The sequence below is a fragment of the Corticium candelabrum genome, chromosome 16 (assembly GCF_963422355.1).
Source record: "Corticium candelabrum chromosome 16, ooCorCand1.1, whole genome shotgun sequence".
Lineage (NCBI taxonomy): Eukaryota > Metazoa > Porifera > Homoscleromorpha > Homosclerophorida > Plakinidae > Corticium > Corticium candelabrum.
Genome location: NC_085100.1, coordinates 5,945,773 through 5,960,779, shown reverse-complemented (window position 1 = coordinate 5,960,779; position 15,007 = coordinate 5,945,773). Strand labels below are relative to the sequence as shown.

General features: G+C 41.9%; 1 protein-coding gene across 1 annotated transcript in view; it reads left to right on the top strand.

Moving 5' to 3' along the window:
- Window positions 1-15,007, top strand: part of LOC134191702 (dynein axonemal heavy chain 5-like) — a 29,942-nt gene that overhangs the window by 3,245 nt on the left and 11,690 nt on the right. The window contains exons 2-3 of the mRNA XM_062660313.1: window positions 3,180-3,293; window positions 3,352-14,949. Coding sequence (XP_062516297.1) covers window positions 3,180-3,293; window positions 3,352-14,949 — 11,712 coding nt within the window. The remainder of the gene's footprint in view (window positions 1-3,179; window positions 3,294-3,351; window positions 14,950-15,007) is intronic.

Below are 15,007 nucleotides of genomic sequence, written 5' to 3'. Positions count from 1 at the left end.
TTCATGCCAGTGCACATGTTATAAGTGCAATACCAAATGGCAAACTAATTTAAGATTTGATGTCACTTGTTGTATAATGCCTTCCCTGTCACTAACACTGGTGGTATACACTAAGCTTTAATAGGATGCATTGACCGTTGTCTATTTAGACACACGATATTTTCAGACTATATACCACCTCTGCTGCTGTATTACTCAAACTGGTGCCATACACTATTAAAGTTGTTTGTCTAATAAGACTTACTGAATCTTCTGGAGATATGGGTGCATGGATATTTGCCAGCTCATAGAAGCTAATGAATTTGCTGGTGCTTTATAAATCACATCTATAATTAGTTGTGGTCAATGAACATCAACGATTTGTCTTGAAAGCTGTGGCCTAGAACTGGCATAAGAGCTGAATATAGTAACCAGCCGGTCTTGCTGTGGCAAAGGATGTGTGATCTATTAGCTATCTTATCATCTTCGGTGCAGAGTGGGGTGTCCACATGAGATAATGATACCACAAGGATTACCACAAACATAGGAACTATTGTCGTGCGATTGGAGTGCCAAAGTCTTGCTCAGACTTTTGGACACGCTGTCCAACTCTCTTGCAGTGAGCCAGAAAAGTGCACCAGAACTGGCAGTCTGTACACTATTGACTTTGGCTTTCACATAAACCGTAGAAAGTGCGAAGTCTTCTTTTGCATGCTTATCTATATTTTACTGATTGTCTCCAGAATTTTGGTCATAGCGCAATGCAAATTACATCGAGAGCAGAGCTACCAGAAGTACAGACCATGGATCTAGCATGTTTCATGCACTTCTTTTATCAGCGATTATGTTGTAGCAATCACTTCAAATCACCAGCTTTACAAAAAGTTAATGGCTCAGTAGCTCCAATGACTTCTGAAGAACACTGTCCATCATCTTCTTTATCTATTTGACTACGTTGGTTGGTACCACTGTTCCTAGCTGTGGATGTTTAGGTAGCTTTCAATGATTGTTTTAGTATGAACAGTTTCTTTCCCAGCCCTTTTGTGATATCAGACACTGTCTGATATGACAAGTATCTGATATGACAACAAAGTATCTCAACACAATCTTCAGTCTTTGTGATAACTGCCACTTTGCAATTCAATGTAGTAGTACTCTTGTTAGCACTTGCAGGTCAAGCTAGATTGAATACTAATGTTTTGTAGGTCATTCTGACATGTGGCTCAGAGCAGTTCAAAACTCTAAAATGTGGCTGGACTGTTTTATATGATGAGTCTAGTGTTATCAGATTATGGCTTGGCATCTTAATTGTTTCCCACTTTAATAAGATGCACTTTTAACTAGATTGTGTGGTGACCATCTGGTTAGTGTCATCACAATAACCATGTAATGAAAGATGTCAAATTCCCAGTGCTGTTCACAAATAGCAAAGCACAGTTAGGAAGGGAGCAGAGCTGCTTTTCAGCTACATTTAGTTGATTGGACAATGTCTCAAATCTCTTACTGGCTATATGACTTACTTTAATCTGGCAGATGCATAAGAATGAAGAACACCAGAGAATTTAGTTGATTTGCCTTCTTTGATGAATCGGTTAGTAATAAAGAAGCAAGCTTACCATCGGACATGTGCACTTGAGCCGATCTTGAATAGTGTAGCTGTTGTGTCATAGCTATGGCAAGTGACATCTATTCAAGTGCATATGGAAGAAAATCAATCGCAATTTTCACTAAGTCCTTCCTAGTGCTGTTCATAGGCTGTGCATGCGGAAAGGTCAATAGACGAACTACTACTAGTACAAAGCTGGCTATTGAGGTGTCAATTGACGTGCACGGCAGCAGCATAAGCTTCAAACAATGCACCTTTTTTGGTGCTCACTGTGAACTGAATGTGCTTGCTTACTCAGAGAAAGATGTGACTAGGGCAGACATACAGAGGCAAGACGTGCACTTTTCTGGTCACTTGCAGAGCGTAAGGAACCCCAGTCTGGCTCAAAGTGCAAAGTGCTTGTTGCATTTTACCAAAACTGCAGGGTAGCAATCTCAGTTTTGCAGAATTGAGATTTTAAACAAAGCTTCCAAGAACTATATCTAGGAGGCCTAGCTACTAGACACGGTCTAACACAACCTCTTACTGCAACGTCTAATTTGGGCTATAGAGACTTTAGTCAGCTTTGCCTTCAGTGCAAATTGGAACGTCTAAGTCTTCATGGTTACTGAGTGTTTGAAAAAGTGCACTCTTTTCAAAGCAAATGAAATGCACTAGTGTGAATGTGCACCTTTAAAGAGGAGTAAGTGAGTGCCTGTTACGTCAATGTGAATATATGGGTAATTAGAAGTTTGACTTTCAACTTTTGTTTGACAGAATGTAATAGCAACGATAGACTTCCTCTTTACATGGGATAAGGTATTCTAGGTTTGATTAAAGAGCAAGCTGTGTTTTGAAATTATTGACAACTTGTGAAACTACTACTATATCAGTTTTGTAGAAGGAGACTATCGACGTGATATACCTTACTAGCTTGATAATTACTTCACTCTTCATGGTTGGCCAGAGTCAAAGGTCAAGTATGGGATGGGGCTTTTCTAAAAAATTGGCTTCTGAAGTTGTCAATTGGCGGAAGCGATTGATTAAGTAACTTAGACAACATGCTGCCAATTCACACCACATCAAATTAAATTTTGTAACCATCACATTACCCTTGAACTAGGTAGTGTAAGTATGTGTCTGTATATAGATGTGACGTAACTGGGTTGTGCTTTGCAATAGCAACGAGTGTAATGCTCTGCTAGCTTAATTATGCAATGTGTGAGTTGACTCCTACAATGCTCACTCACAGCAAAACGACGTGAGGACAGTTTTGGTGGTGTTGTTTCGAATGAAGACATGTCTGGAATCTCTAACTGTTATTTGGAATTGACATTATATAAATTTGAATAGACTGGGAACACATTATTTGACAGAATATGAAATTGACATTACAATAAAATGAACATCACACTAACTTGATGAGACCATGAACAAGCCTGAGTTGGCATAATGTGAATTTGGTGTGACTAAAGAGAAGTTTACATTTACATTATGTGAATTAACTTAATTAATGTGAATGCGTGTGAATTTAACCAGATGTAACTTTTGCTGCCGAAGTAATAGTTTTTTTATTCTTAATTAATAACTAATTCTAGTATTTTGAATCTTTTAGGTTTGGAAGAACCTTGATGTTCAAATTACGAATGCTTCTAATGAAGCCAAGGATAACGTGAAGTTTCTTTACACTCTAGAAAAATACTGTGAACCATTATACAAAAGTGATCCAGTGAGTGTCTCATTGTATCAAGTGGTTTGCTAAACTGATGTTTTGCTTTGCTTTCAAGGTGAGTGTAGTTGAATCTATTCCTTGTCTGATGAATGCTATTCGAATGATTAACAGCTATTCTCGCTATTACAACACCCCCGAACGTATGACAGCACTGTTTGCAAAAGTTACTAATCAAATGATTACAGCATGTCGAGACTACATTACCAACAATGGCTATTACAGTCTCTGGGATCAAGAGACAAAAGTTATTATTGAAAAGCTACTTGCTTGTATACAGCTAAACCACTGCTACCAAAGCTACTTTCACGAAACCAAAATGTTACTTGAAGAGCAGCCTAATGAGCGGCCATTTGAGTTTAGTGAGATGTACATATTTGGAAGATTTAACACGTTCTGTCAACGCCTGAAGAACATCATTGAAATTTTGGAGACAATTGAGGTATATTCCTCTCTCCTGCACTCTCGAATTGAAGGCATTGAACAACTAGGTGCAAAGTACACCATGACAGTAACAGCAATTAAGAAAAAGCCATATGATTTGTTGGATCACAGAAGGCTGGAATTTGACAATGATTTTGAAGAGTTTAGGTCAAATATTTCAGATCTCCACAGGCAACTGGAAGCATTCATGGATCAATGCTTTGAGCAAATACTTTCAACAGAAAGAGCGATGAGGCTACTGCAACGTTTTGAAAACCTTGCTCTTCCTGGATTAGATATTCAGTGTAAATATCAGCAAATTCTTGTGCACTACAGTCGTGATATTGACCTCATTCAGCGATTGTACACAAAGCACAAGCTAAGTCCCCCTAATGAATCTGATGTGTCACCCATTGCAAACCGAATCAGTTGGGCTCGTCAACTGTTCCAACGAATTGATAAGCCAATGGCAAGTTTTCGTAGGTTCAAGGATCTAATGAAATTATCTGAAGCGCAAAAAATCATTAAAAAGTACAACAATATGGGAAAAGTGCTGGTAGAATATGAAGTGCTATATCATGATGCCTGGTTGAGGCAGATTGAGATTGTTCAAGTAGGTCTAAATGCATCTGTTCTTGTGAGGCATCCTAATGATCCCAAACAACTGTTTGTTAATTTTGACCCTGCCGTGCTAACAACGATAAAAGAAATCAACTGCCTTGAGCGAATAGGTCTGAACATTCCACATACAGCACAGAGCTTGCGTGGTAGAGAGCAGCAGCTGAAGAAATATTTTTCTGAATTGAAGATGCTGCTGACGAAATACAAAGAAGTGAAGCAGAAAGTTCAGCTTCCAATGGAAGACCTTATGGTGCCACATTTTGAGACTGTTGATAAGGCTCTTAGTCCCGGTTTAACGTTTCTAAGTTGGTCTTCAATGAACCTTGACAACTTCATAGCTGCCGTACAAGCGGCACTTAAGAATGTTGAAGTACTGATTGATTGGATCAATGATGTGATTCAGTTTCAAATGAGAGCAGTGTTTAAAGAGATGTTAGATGTTCCATTATGTGCCATGCCTGAAGGGCAGCCATGGACTATTAAAGAATTTGTTGGTAGAACACAAGAGCTATGTGCTAACGGTTCTGTGGTTCTGGAAGCTAAGAGTGCATTAGCTGAAAAGGCTGCTGAGCAAGTTATCTCTGTTGTGTTGGGAGATTATAAATTTCAACCAGAAGAGCCGGAGGCATTGCCTCCTCTCACTACTGCAGCAAGTCCAGAACATAACAGTCCGATTCCAGCAACAGCTTCTTCTGGCAGAAGGCGACTAGGCTCTCCAGCTAGTCATGGAGGTCCAAAGTTGTCTCGACCAGGATCAAGTTATGGAGATATCCCTGCCAAACTTGCTCCTGGTCAACTTACTCTTCACAGACAAATGGAGCAGCGGATGAAATTGAAAGAAGCTGCACAAGAAGTACGAATGTATTTCAGTCGTCGCAATCTTGAAACACTTCTGCAACTGACAAAGTCAACGTTGGAAACCATCAAACGACGTGTTTCATCCAGCTCATTTAATCTATATAGTGATAGAGAAGACACTCGTCAGAAGGATAATCAGGTAGCATTTCGTGCTGACATTACTCTTGCTATTCCTAATGTGGTGATGCAGCCCGCTCTTGATGACATTCAACAAGCTGTCAACAAAGCAGCTCAGTATGTCGTAGCGTCATCTAAGGGAGTTCTACAATGGGGTAGAAAGAGGGAGACACTGGACATCTCCCAGAATTATCAGAAAGGGTACAGAAGAAAAAAAAGTAGTCATTTTAGAGAGTTTGCTTCACGTTCTACTGAATCCCAGGTGTCCAGATTTGATGTTCGGCGCAGCCAAGTTAGTAGAGTTGAGCGTCCAGACTTAGTAGCGGCCAATTTGACAGATCTATTAGTGGGTGGCAAAGACCATTCGAATAGTTATTACAAGTATGTGTCTGAAAATAAAGATGTAATGAAATTGCTCTCTTTGCTGTCTACTGCTGTCAATTCTTCAAAACAAACCTATGCTGAAGCATTAGAGAAATTCAATCGATATGGCGAACTGTGGCAAGCAGATATCGAATCAACTGTTGCTGAGTTTCTTAAGTCAGATCCAAATCTTCGTGAGTTTCAAGCCAAAATACTACACTATGAAGAACTAGAGAAAGTTATTGCCCGAGAACCAGAAACCATTGCACTTGGACCAATTTGCTTGTATTCTGAAATGTTAAAAATATCACTGAGAGTTGAAACAAAACAGTGGAAGATTGCGTATGGTCGTAGTTGTAACACAAAATATGCAAACACAATGTCAGAAGTGTTTGCAAAGCTGGATGACTTCAAGAAGCGTCTCAGCAGTCCGATCGAAGATCTAGAGGACATTCGCTCCACCATGGTAGCTATTCAAGCAATACGTGAAGATGAAATCTTTATAGACATGAAAATCCAACCCATTGAAGAATCATTCTCTTTGCTGAATCACCACGAGGTGGCTATACCTCGAGATCAATCAGACAAAGTACACGCTTTAAGATACACGTGGGAAGAGCTGTTGACTATGACAACTAACATGCAAAGTCATCTTATTGATATCCAACCAGACTTTAAAGGAACTCTTGTCAGCAATGTTGCTGTATTTGTCAATGATGTGGATCGATTTAGTTCAATGTATGATAGTGACGGGCCAATGGTGCCAAACATTAATCCTCGAGAAGCTAGTGACCGCCTGCAAATGTTTCAGGGTAATTTTGACTCTCTTTGGCGGCATTATATAACATACAGTGGTGGAGAGGAGCTATTTGGTCTGCCTGTTACAGATTATCCATCACTCCATCGAATAAAGAAAGAGCTCAATCTTTTACAGAAACTGTATGGGTTGTATAATGCTGTGATGGATAGCATTGATGGCTACTATGATTTATTGTGGTCTGAAGTAGACATTGGAAAGATCAACAATGAGCTACTTGACTTTCAAAACCGCTGCCGGAAGTTGCCGCGTGCAATGAAAGATTGGCAGGCATTCAAGGATCTCAGTAAAAAGATTAATGACTTTAATGAGACTTGTCCACTTCTTGAGCAAATGGCCAACAAGGCAATGAAGCAACGACACTGGGATCGCTTGGAAGTCGTCACCGGCCACAAATTTGATGTAGATTCGCCTAATCTCCAACTGCGTAATATCATGTCAGCGCCGCTTTTGAAAAATGCTGAAGAAATAGAGGATGTGTGCGTTGCAGCTGTCAAAGAGTTGGACATAGAAGCGAAGCTGAAGGGCGTTGTAAATGAATGGAGCACACAGGAATTGCAGTTCTCGATGTTCAAAAAACGTGGAGAGCTAATGCTGAAAGGAGATGCATCGGCAGATATTGTATCTTTGATGGAAGACAGCTTGATGATATTAGGGTCTCTGATGAGTAATCGTTATAACGTTCCTTTCAAGAAGGAAATCCAGGAATGGGTTCAGAATCTGACTCAGACAACAGAGATTCTCGAGAAATGGATGGTAGTTCAAAATCTGTGGGTTTACCTGGAAGCGGTGTTTGTAGGAGGAGATATTGCAACACAACTGCCAAAGGAGGCCAAACGATTTCAAAATATTGACAAATCATGGCTCAAGATCATGACTAGAGCTCACGAAGTTCCAAACGTTGTTCAATGCTGCGTTGGTGATGAGATGCTCGGGCAGCTGTTACCACACCTCTTAGAGCAACTAGAATTGTGTCAGAAATCATTGACTGGTTATCTTGAGAAGAAACGTCTTGTGTTTCCACGATTCTTTTTTGTCTCTGACCCAGCGCTTCTGGAGATTTTAGGACAGGCTAGTGACTCACACACCATTCAGGCCCATCTTCTTGGCGTGTTTGATAATGTGAAATCTATTACATTTCACGAGAAGGACTATGATCGAATATTGTCTTTTTCTTCACGTGAAGGAGAAACAGTTGAGCTGGAACAGCCGGTTATGGCCCAAGGCAACGTTGAGTTGTGGCTGGGCAACCTACTGAATGGAGTAATGACTACTATTCATTCAATAATACGGACGTCATACAGAGCAATGCAAGATCCCAATTTCCAGTTGCTTGAATTTCTTCACAATTCTGCTGCTCAGATTGGTCTCCTTGGACTGCAAATGCTTTGGACACGTGATTCTCAGCTTGCCATATCGAAGGCTCGTGCAGATAAAAAGATTATGCAGGCAACAAACCAATACTTTCTTGAAATTTTGAACAATCTGATTGGACTCACATTGCAGGAACTCTCGAAGATGGACCGAACGAAATATGAGACGCTCATCACTATTCACGTTCATCAACGTGATATATTTGACGGTTTGGTTCGAATGCATATTCGTAATCCGTATGACTTTGAATGGCTCAAGCAGTCAAGGTTCTATTTCGATGATGACTCTGACAAATGCTTGGTCAAAATTACTGATGTGACGTTCATTTATCAGAATGAGTTTCTTGGCTGTACTGATCGACTTGTGATAACTCCTCTTACTGATCGTTGTTATATAAGTCTTTCTCAGGCTCTTGGTATGGCGCTCGGAGGAGCTCCTGCAGGTCCCGCAGGAACAGGTAAGACAGAGACCACCAAAGATATGGGAAAGGCATTGGGCAAGTTTGTGGTCGTCTTCAACTGTTCTGATCAAATGGACTACCGAGGTCTTGGTCGTATCTACAAGGGCCTTGCTCAGTCAGGGAGTTGGGGTTGTTTTGATGAGTTTAACCGCATTGAACTGCCGGTTCTCTCAGTTGCTGCTCAGCAGATTGCTACAGTATTGACTTGCAAGAAAGAGAGAAAACCCCAGTTCACCTTTTCTGATGGTGACGTTGTCTCTATGAATCCAGAGTTTGGTCTCTTCCTTACAATGAATCCGGGATACGCTGGTCGGCAAGAGCTGCCAGAAAATTTGAAAATAAATTTCCGACCTGTAGCTATGATGGTTCCCGACAGACAGATCATTATCCGAGTGAAGCTCGCTAGTGCTGGTTTCTTGGAGAATGTGTTGCTAGCATGCAAATTCTATACACTCTACAAGCTTTGTGAAGAACAGCTGACAAAGCAAGTTCATTATGACTTTGGCCTGCGAAACATTTTATCTGTCCTTCGAACCCTTGGCGCAGTAAAACGTCAGAATCGTGAAGATAGTGAAACTAAGACTGTGATGCGTGTTCTACGTGATATGAACCTATCAAAGCTGATTGATGAAGATGAGCCATTATTTTTGTCTCTCATAAACGACCTTTTTCCTGGTGTGATGCTTGATAAATCCGGCTATCCAGAGCTGGACGCTGCCATTGCTGCTCAAGTGGAGGAAGCTGGCTTGGTTAATCATCCCTCATGGAAGTTGAAGCTTATTCAGCTCTTTGAAACTCAGAGAGTTCGTCATGGCATGATGACCCTCGGACCCACTGGTACCGGTAAGACTTCTTGCATTCATGTTCTGATGAAGGCGATGACTGCTTGTGGAGAACCACACCGGGAAATGAGAATGAATCCCAAATCAATAACAGCTCCGCAAATGTTTGGTCGTTTGGATGTCGCTACCAATGATTGGACTGACGGCATATTTTCCACGCTTTGGCGTAAAACACTGAAGTCCAAGAAAACGGACCACATTTGGATAGTTCTTGACGGTCCTGTTGATGCCTTGTGGATTGAAAATCTCAACTCCGTGCTTGATGATAACAAGACGCTAACCCTTGCAAACGGAGATCGAATTCCCATGGCACCAAATTGTAAGATCGTATTTGAGCCACACAATATTGACAACGCGTCGCCTGCGACTGTTTCGCGGAATGGTATGGTATACATGAGTTCGTCTGCTCTAGACTGGAGACCAATACTTCAAGGTTGGCTAAAGAAGCAATCAGGATCTGAGACGGAGACGTTAATGCCTCTATTTGAGTCATGTTTCACTGACTTGTGCATTTATTGCACCACTAATCTGAACCCCAAAATGGAATTACTCGAATGCAACTATATTGCCCAGAGTATTTCTCTGCTTCAAGGTCTTATTCTAAGTCAAGATGAAATGCAAGTCAGTCCAGCTCACCTTGGAAGACTATTTCTTTTTTGCCTGATGTGGTCAGTTGGAAGTATTCTTGAATTGGATGATCGAGAAAAGATGGAAATGTTTCTTCGAGAGAAAGCCAGTCATCTAGATTTCCCACCTGTGGATCCAAGTTCAGGTGACACTATGTTTGAATACGTTGTCGGTGAGAATGGTGAATGGCAACACTGGCAGGAACGTGTCCCAGAATACAAATACCCCTCCGATAGCACCCCTGAATATGCTTCCATTCTTGTTCCTAATGTCGACAATGTTCGCACTGATTTTCTGATCGACACAGTTGCCAAGCAACAGAAGTCTGTTTTGTTAATTGGTGAACAAGGAACAGCAAAAACGGTGATGGTCAAGGGCTACTGTGCAAGATATGATCCTGAGCGGCACCTTTTGAAGAGCCTAAACTTCTCTTCTGCTACGACACCACTTATATTTCAAAGAACAATTGAAAGTTATGTTGATAAGAGAATGGGAACGACGTACGGTCCACCTGCTGGGAAGAAAATGACTGTGTTTATAGACGATATCAACATGCCCATCATCAATGAGTGGGGAGATCAAGTTACTAATGAAATTGTACGTCAAACAATGGAGATGAATGGATTTTACAACCTTGAAAAACCTGGAGAATTTACTAACATAGTTGATGTGCAGTTTATTGGAGCTACAATTCACCCAGGTGGTGGAAGGAATGACATTCCGCAGCGTCTCAAACGCCAGTTTGCTGTTTTCAATTGTACATTACCTTCTAATGCTTCCATTGACAAGATTTTCAGCTCTCTTGGCTGTGGCCATTTCTGTTCCGAACGAGAGTTTAGATCCGAGGTTATTGATTTGGCTCAAAAACTTATCAGCTGCACTAGGAAATTGTGGCAAACTACTAAGGCCAAAATGCTTCCAACGCCAGCCAAGTTTCATTATGTCTTTAATCTGCGTGACCTTTCCCGAGTGTGGGAAGGTATGTTGAATGTGACTAGTGAAGTATGCAATTCCGCGGACATTCTGCTTGCCTTGTGGAAGCACGAATGCACGCGTGTAATAGCAGACCGATTTACAACCATAGAGGATACAGCATGGTTTATCAAAGCTCTAGAGAGAATATCTAGCGAAGAATTGTCACCGGAATTAGCTTCTCGGTTGCCAGACGAACCCTATTTTGTCGACTTTCTTCGAGAAGCACCCGAGGCAACTGGAGATGAGCCAGATGACGCAGATCTAGAAGCTCCCAAGATTTATGAGCCTATTCCTTCAGATGATGAGCTGGAGAAGAAATTGCATATGTACATGATACAGTACAACGAGGCGATTCGTGGTTCTGGTCTTGATCTAGTCTTCTTTAGAGACGCCATGATTCATCTCGTCAGGATTTCTCGCATCATCCGCACTGCAAGAGGTAATGCTTTGCTGGTCGGTGTTGGAGGCTCTGGGAAACAAAGCCTTACTCGTATGGCATCATTTATAGCTGGTTACAGCTGTTTTCAGATCACATTGACAAGGTCTTACAATGCAAACAACTTAATGGATGATCTTAAGGATCTGTACCGGACAACAGGCGGACAAGGAAAGGGAGTGACATTTATCTTCACTGATAATGAGATAAAAGACGAAAATTTTCTTGAATACATGAACAACGTGTTGTCTTCTGGTGAAGTATCTAATCTGTTTGCTCGAGATGAATTGGACGAGATTATGAATGATCTGATACCAGTCATGAAAAAACAGTTTGGCAATAAACAACCTCCAACACAAGAAAATCTGTACGATTATTTCCTTTCCCGAGTTCGTAGAAACCTTCACGTTGTGCTCTGCTTCTCGCCAGTAGGAGAGAAATTTCGTAACCGTTCGCTCAAGTTTCCCGGTCTCATATCTGGATGTACAATGGATTGGTTCAATCGATGGCCAAGGGATGCATTGGTGGCTGTCGCAAGACACTTTCTATCAAATTATGACATAAAATGCCAGAACGCGGTCAAGGAGCAGCTGATTGAAACAATGGGAACAATACAAGACGGAGTGTCTGAAAAATGTTCCGATTATTTTAATCGATACCGTCGCTCAACTCACGTCACTCCCATGAGCTATTTGTCTTTTCTGAATGGCTACAAAACAATCTACTCGAGCAAAGTGGCAGAACTAGGAGAGTTGGCTGATCGTATGAACACAGGCCTCAATAAACTTGTGGAAGCTAGTGAATCCGTTGCCCAACTTTCCAAAGAACTGGCAGTGAAAGAAAAGGAATTAGCTGTTGCCTCTGCTGAAACAGAGAAAGTACTTGCAGAAGTGACGGAGAGTGCTCAAGCAGCCGAGAAAGTGAAGGCCCAAGTTCAGAAAGTGAAGGATAAAGCTGAAGCTATTGTCGTTGCCATCACCAAAGATAAAGGCGCTGCCGAGGAGAAACTGGAAGCAGCAAAACCTGCTCTAGATGAAGCCGAAGCTGCCCTACAAACTATTAAAGCTGCTGATATTGCAACAGTGCGCAAATTAGCAAAACCTCCTCATCTCATCATGCGCATTATGGATTCGGTTTTGCTGCTGTTTAATCGTCGTGTCGACCCCGTGACCCCGGATCCGGACCGTCCGTGCGCCAAGCCATCGTGGTCAGAATCCCTCAAACTTATGAGCGGTGGTGGTTTTTTGAACAACCTCGTTACTTTCTCGAAGGACTTAATAAATGAAGAGACAGTTGAACTGCTAGCACCGTACATGGAAATGCCCGACTACACGTTTGAAAATGCAAAGAAGGTTTGTGGTAATGTAGCTGGACTGTGTTCTTGGACAAAGGCAATGGCTTTCTTTTATGCAATCAACAAAGAAGTTCTACCGCTCAAAGCTAATTTGGCTGTCCAAGAGTCCCGTCTCAGTGCCGCAAATGCTGATCTGGAAAAAGCTCAGTCGCAATTGGACGAAAAGCAAAGAGAACTGAACGAAGTTCAGGCCATGTACGATGAAGCTATGAGGAAGAAGGAGTCGCTGTTGGAAGACGCCGAGACTTGTCGGCGCAAAATGGATGCCGCATCGGCTCTCATTAATGGATTGGGTGGTGAAAGAACACGATGGACGGCTGAGAGTAAGGAATTCGAAGCACAGATTGGCAGACTGGTCGGTGATGCTGTCCTGTGTACTGGATTCCTTTCCTATTCGGGGCCTTTTAATCAGGAATTTCGTCTGCTCTTGATCGATCAATGGAAGTCTGAATTGAAGCGTCGTCAAATACCTTTTTCGAGTGACATAAATTTGGTCACAATGCTAACGAATTCCACTACTGTGAGTGAATGGAACATTCAAGGTTTGCCCAATGACGAGCTTTCTATTCAGAACGGCATTATTGTGACTAAAGCTACCAGGTATCCTCTACTGATTGACCCACAGACTCAAGGGAAGGATTGGGTGAAGAATAAGGAGCCCAATATAACATCGACAAATCTGAACCACAAATACTTTCGTACCATGTTGGAAGATTGTCTTTCGCAAGGGAGAGCACTCTTGATTGAAGATGTAGGCGAAGAACTTGACCCAGTCCTTGACAATATCCTTGAGAAGAACTTCATCAAGTCCGGCTCTACCTACAAGGTGAAAGTTGGAGATAAAGAAATTGACGTTATGAATGGATTTACTCTCTACATAACGACAAAACTTGCCAATCCTGCCTATACGCCTGAAGTGTTTGCTCGCACTTCGATTATTGACTTTACTGTAACCATGAAAGGTCTCGGCGATCAGCTGCTGGGAAGAGTCATACGCAAAGAAAAGAGTGAGTTGGAATCTGAACGCGAAGCACTGATGCAGGATGTAACAACCAACAAAAAGCAAATGAAGGAGCTTGGGGACAACCTATTATTTCGATTGACGAGTACAAAGGGATCTCTTGTTGACGACGAATCTCTTATTGATGTGCTGCGCATTACGAAGACGACATCTAAAGAAGTGAGTCAAAAACTACACATTGCGGCCGAAACCGAGGTGAAGATTACTACTGCGAGAGAAGAGTTTCGACCTGTTGCAACTCGAGGGAGTATTCTCTACTTTCTTCTTGTTGAGATGTCGATGGTAAACTGCATGTATCAGACGTCGTTGTCTCAATTTTTGCGACTGTTTGACATGTCTATTGATCGGTCACCGAAAGCTCAATTTACCAACCAGAGAATCGAAGGCATTTTGGACTACTTGACGTACGAGGTATTCAAGTATACGTGCCGAGGATTGTACGAGACTCACAAATTCCTTTTCACGCTACTGCTGGCGCTCAAGATAGATCTGGAAAGCGGTAGAGTCAAACACAACGAGTTTCAGACATTGATCAAAGGAGGCGCGGCTCTAGATCTCAAAGCAGTACAAGTCAAACCGTTTAAGTGGATCAATGACATGACTTGGCTTAATCTTGTCGAACTGAGTAGGTTACCGCAGTTCACCGAAATATTGAATCAGATTTCTCGCAACGAGAAAGCATGGAAAACTTGGTATGAGTCTGACGCCCCAGAAGAGGCAGCTATTCCGGACGGATACAGCAGTTCACTCGATACGACGAGAAGGCTCTTGCTGATTAGGTGCTGGTGCTCTGATAGAGTTCTGCCTCAAGCGCGCAAATATGTAGCGGAGTCACTTGGAGAGCGCTATGCGGAAGGAGTTATACTTGACCTTAAAGTGTTGTGGGAAGAAAGTGATCCGGAAACCCCTATGATTTGTCTGCTGTCAATGGGCTCTGATCCTACGAGTCTTATTGAGTCGCTAGCGAAGAAAATGAATATTGACTGTCGCTTTGTGTCAATGGGTCAAGGTCAAGAAGTACCTGCTGGTCGATTACTGCAGCTCTTCATGAGTCAAGGAGGTTGGACTCTTTTGCAAAACTGTCACCTTGGTCTCAACTTCCTGGATGAATTGCTATCGACCATCAAAGAAACAAAACCTGTCCACAATGCCTTCAGGGTGTGGATAACGACCGAGGTACATCCTCACTTTCCAATTAGCTTGCTGCAGATGTCTATCAAGTTTACAAATGAACCTCCTCAAGGAATCAAGGCAGGGATCAAACGGTCTTATACAGGCAGCATTACACAGGACACTCTTGACTTCAACAATATACCAGAGTGGAAACCGATGCTTTATGCCATTGCCTTCCTCCACACCACTGTACAGGTTAGGTCTTAGTGCAAATAGAGTATATATTTGATTGATATCTGTACTGTATTTCTTT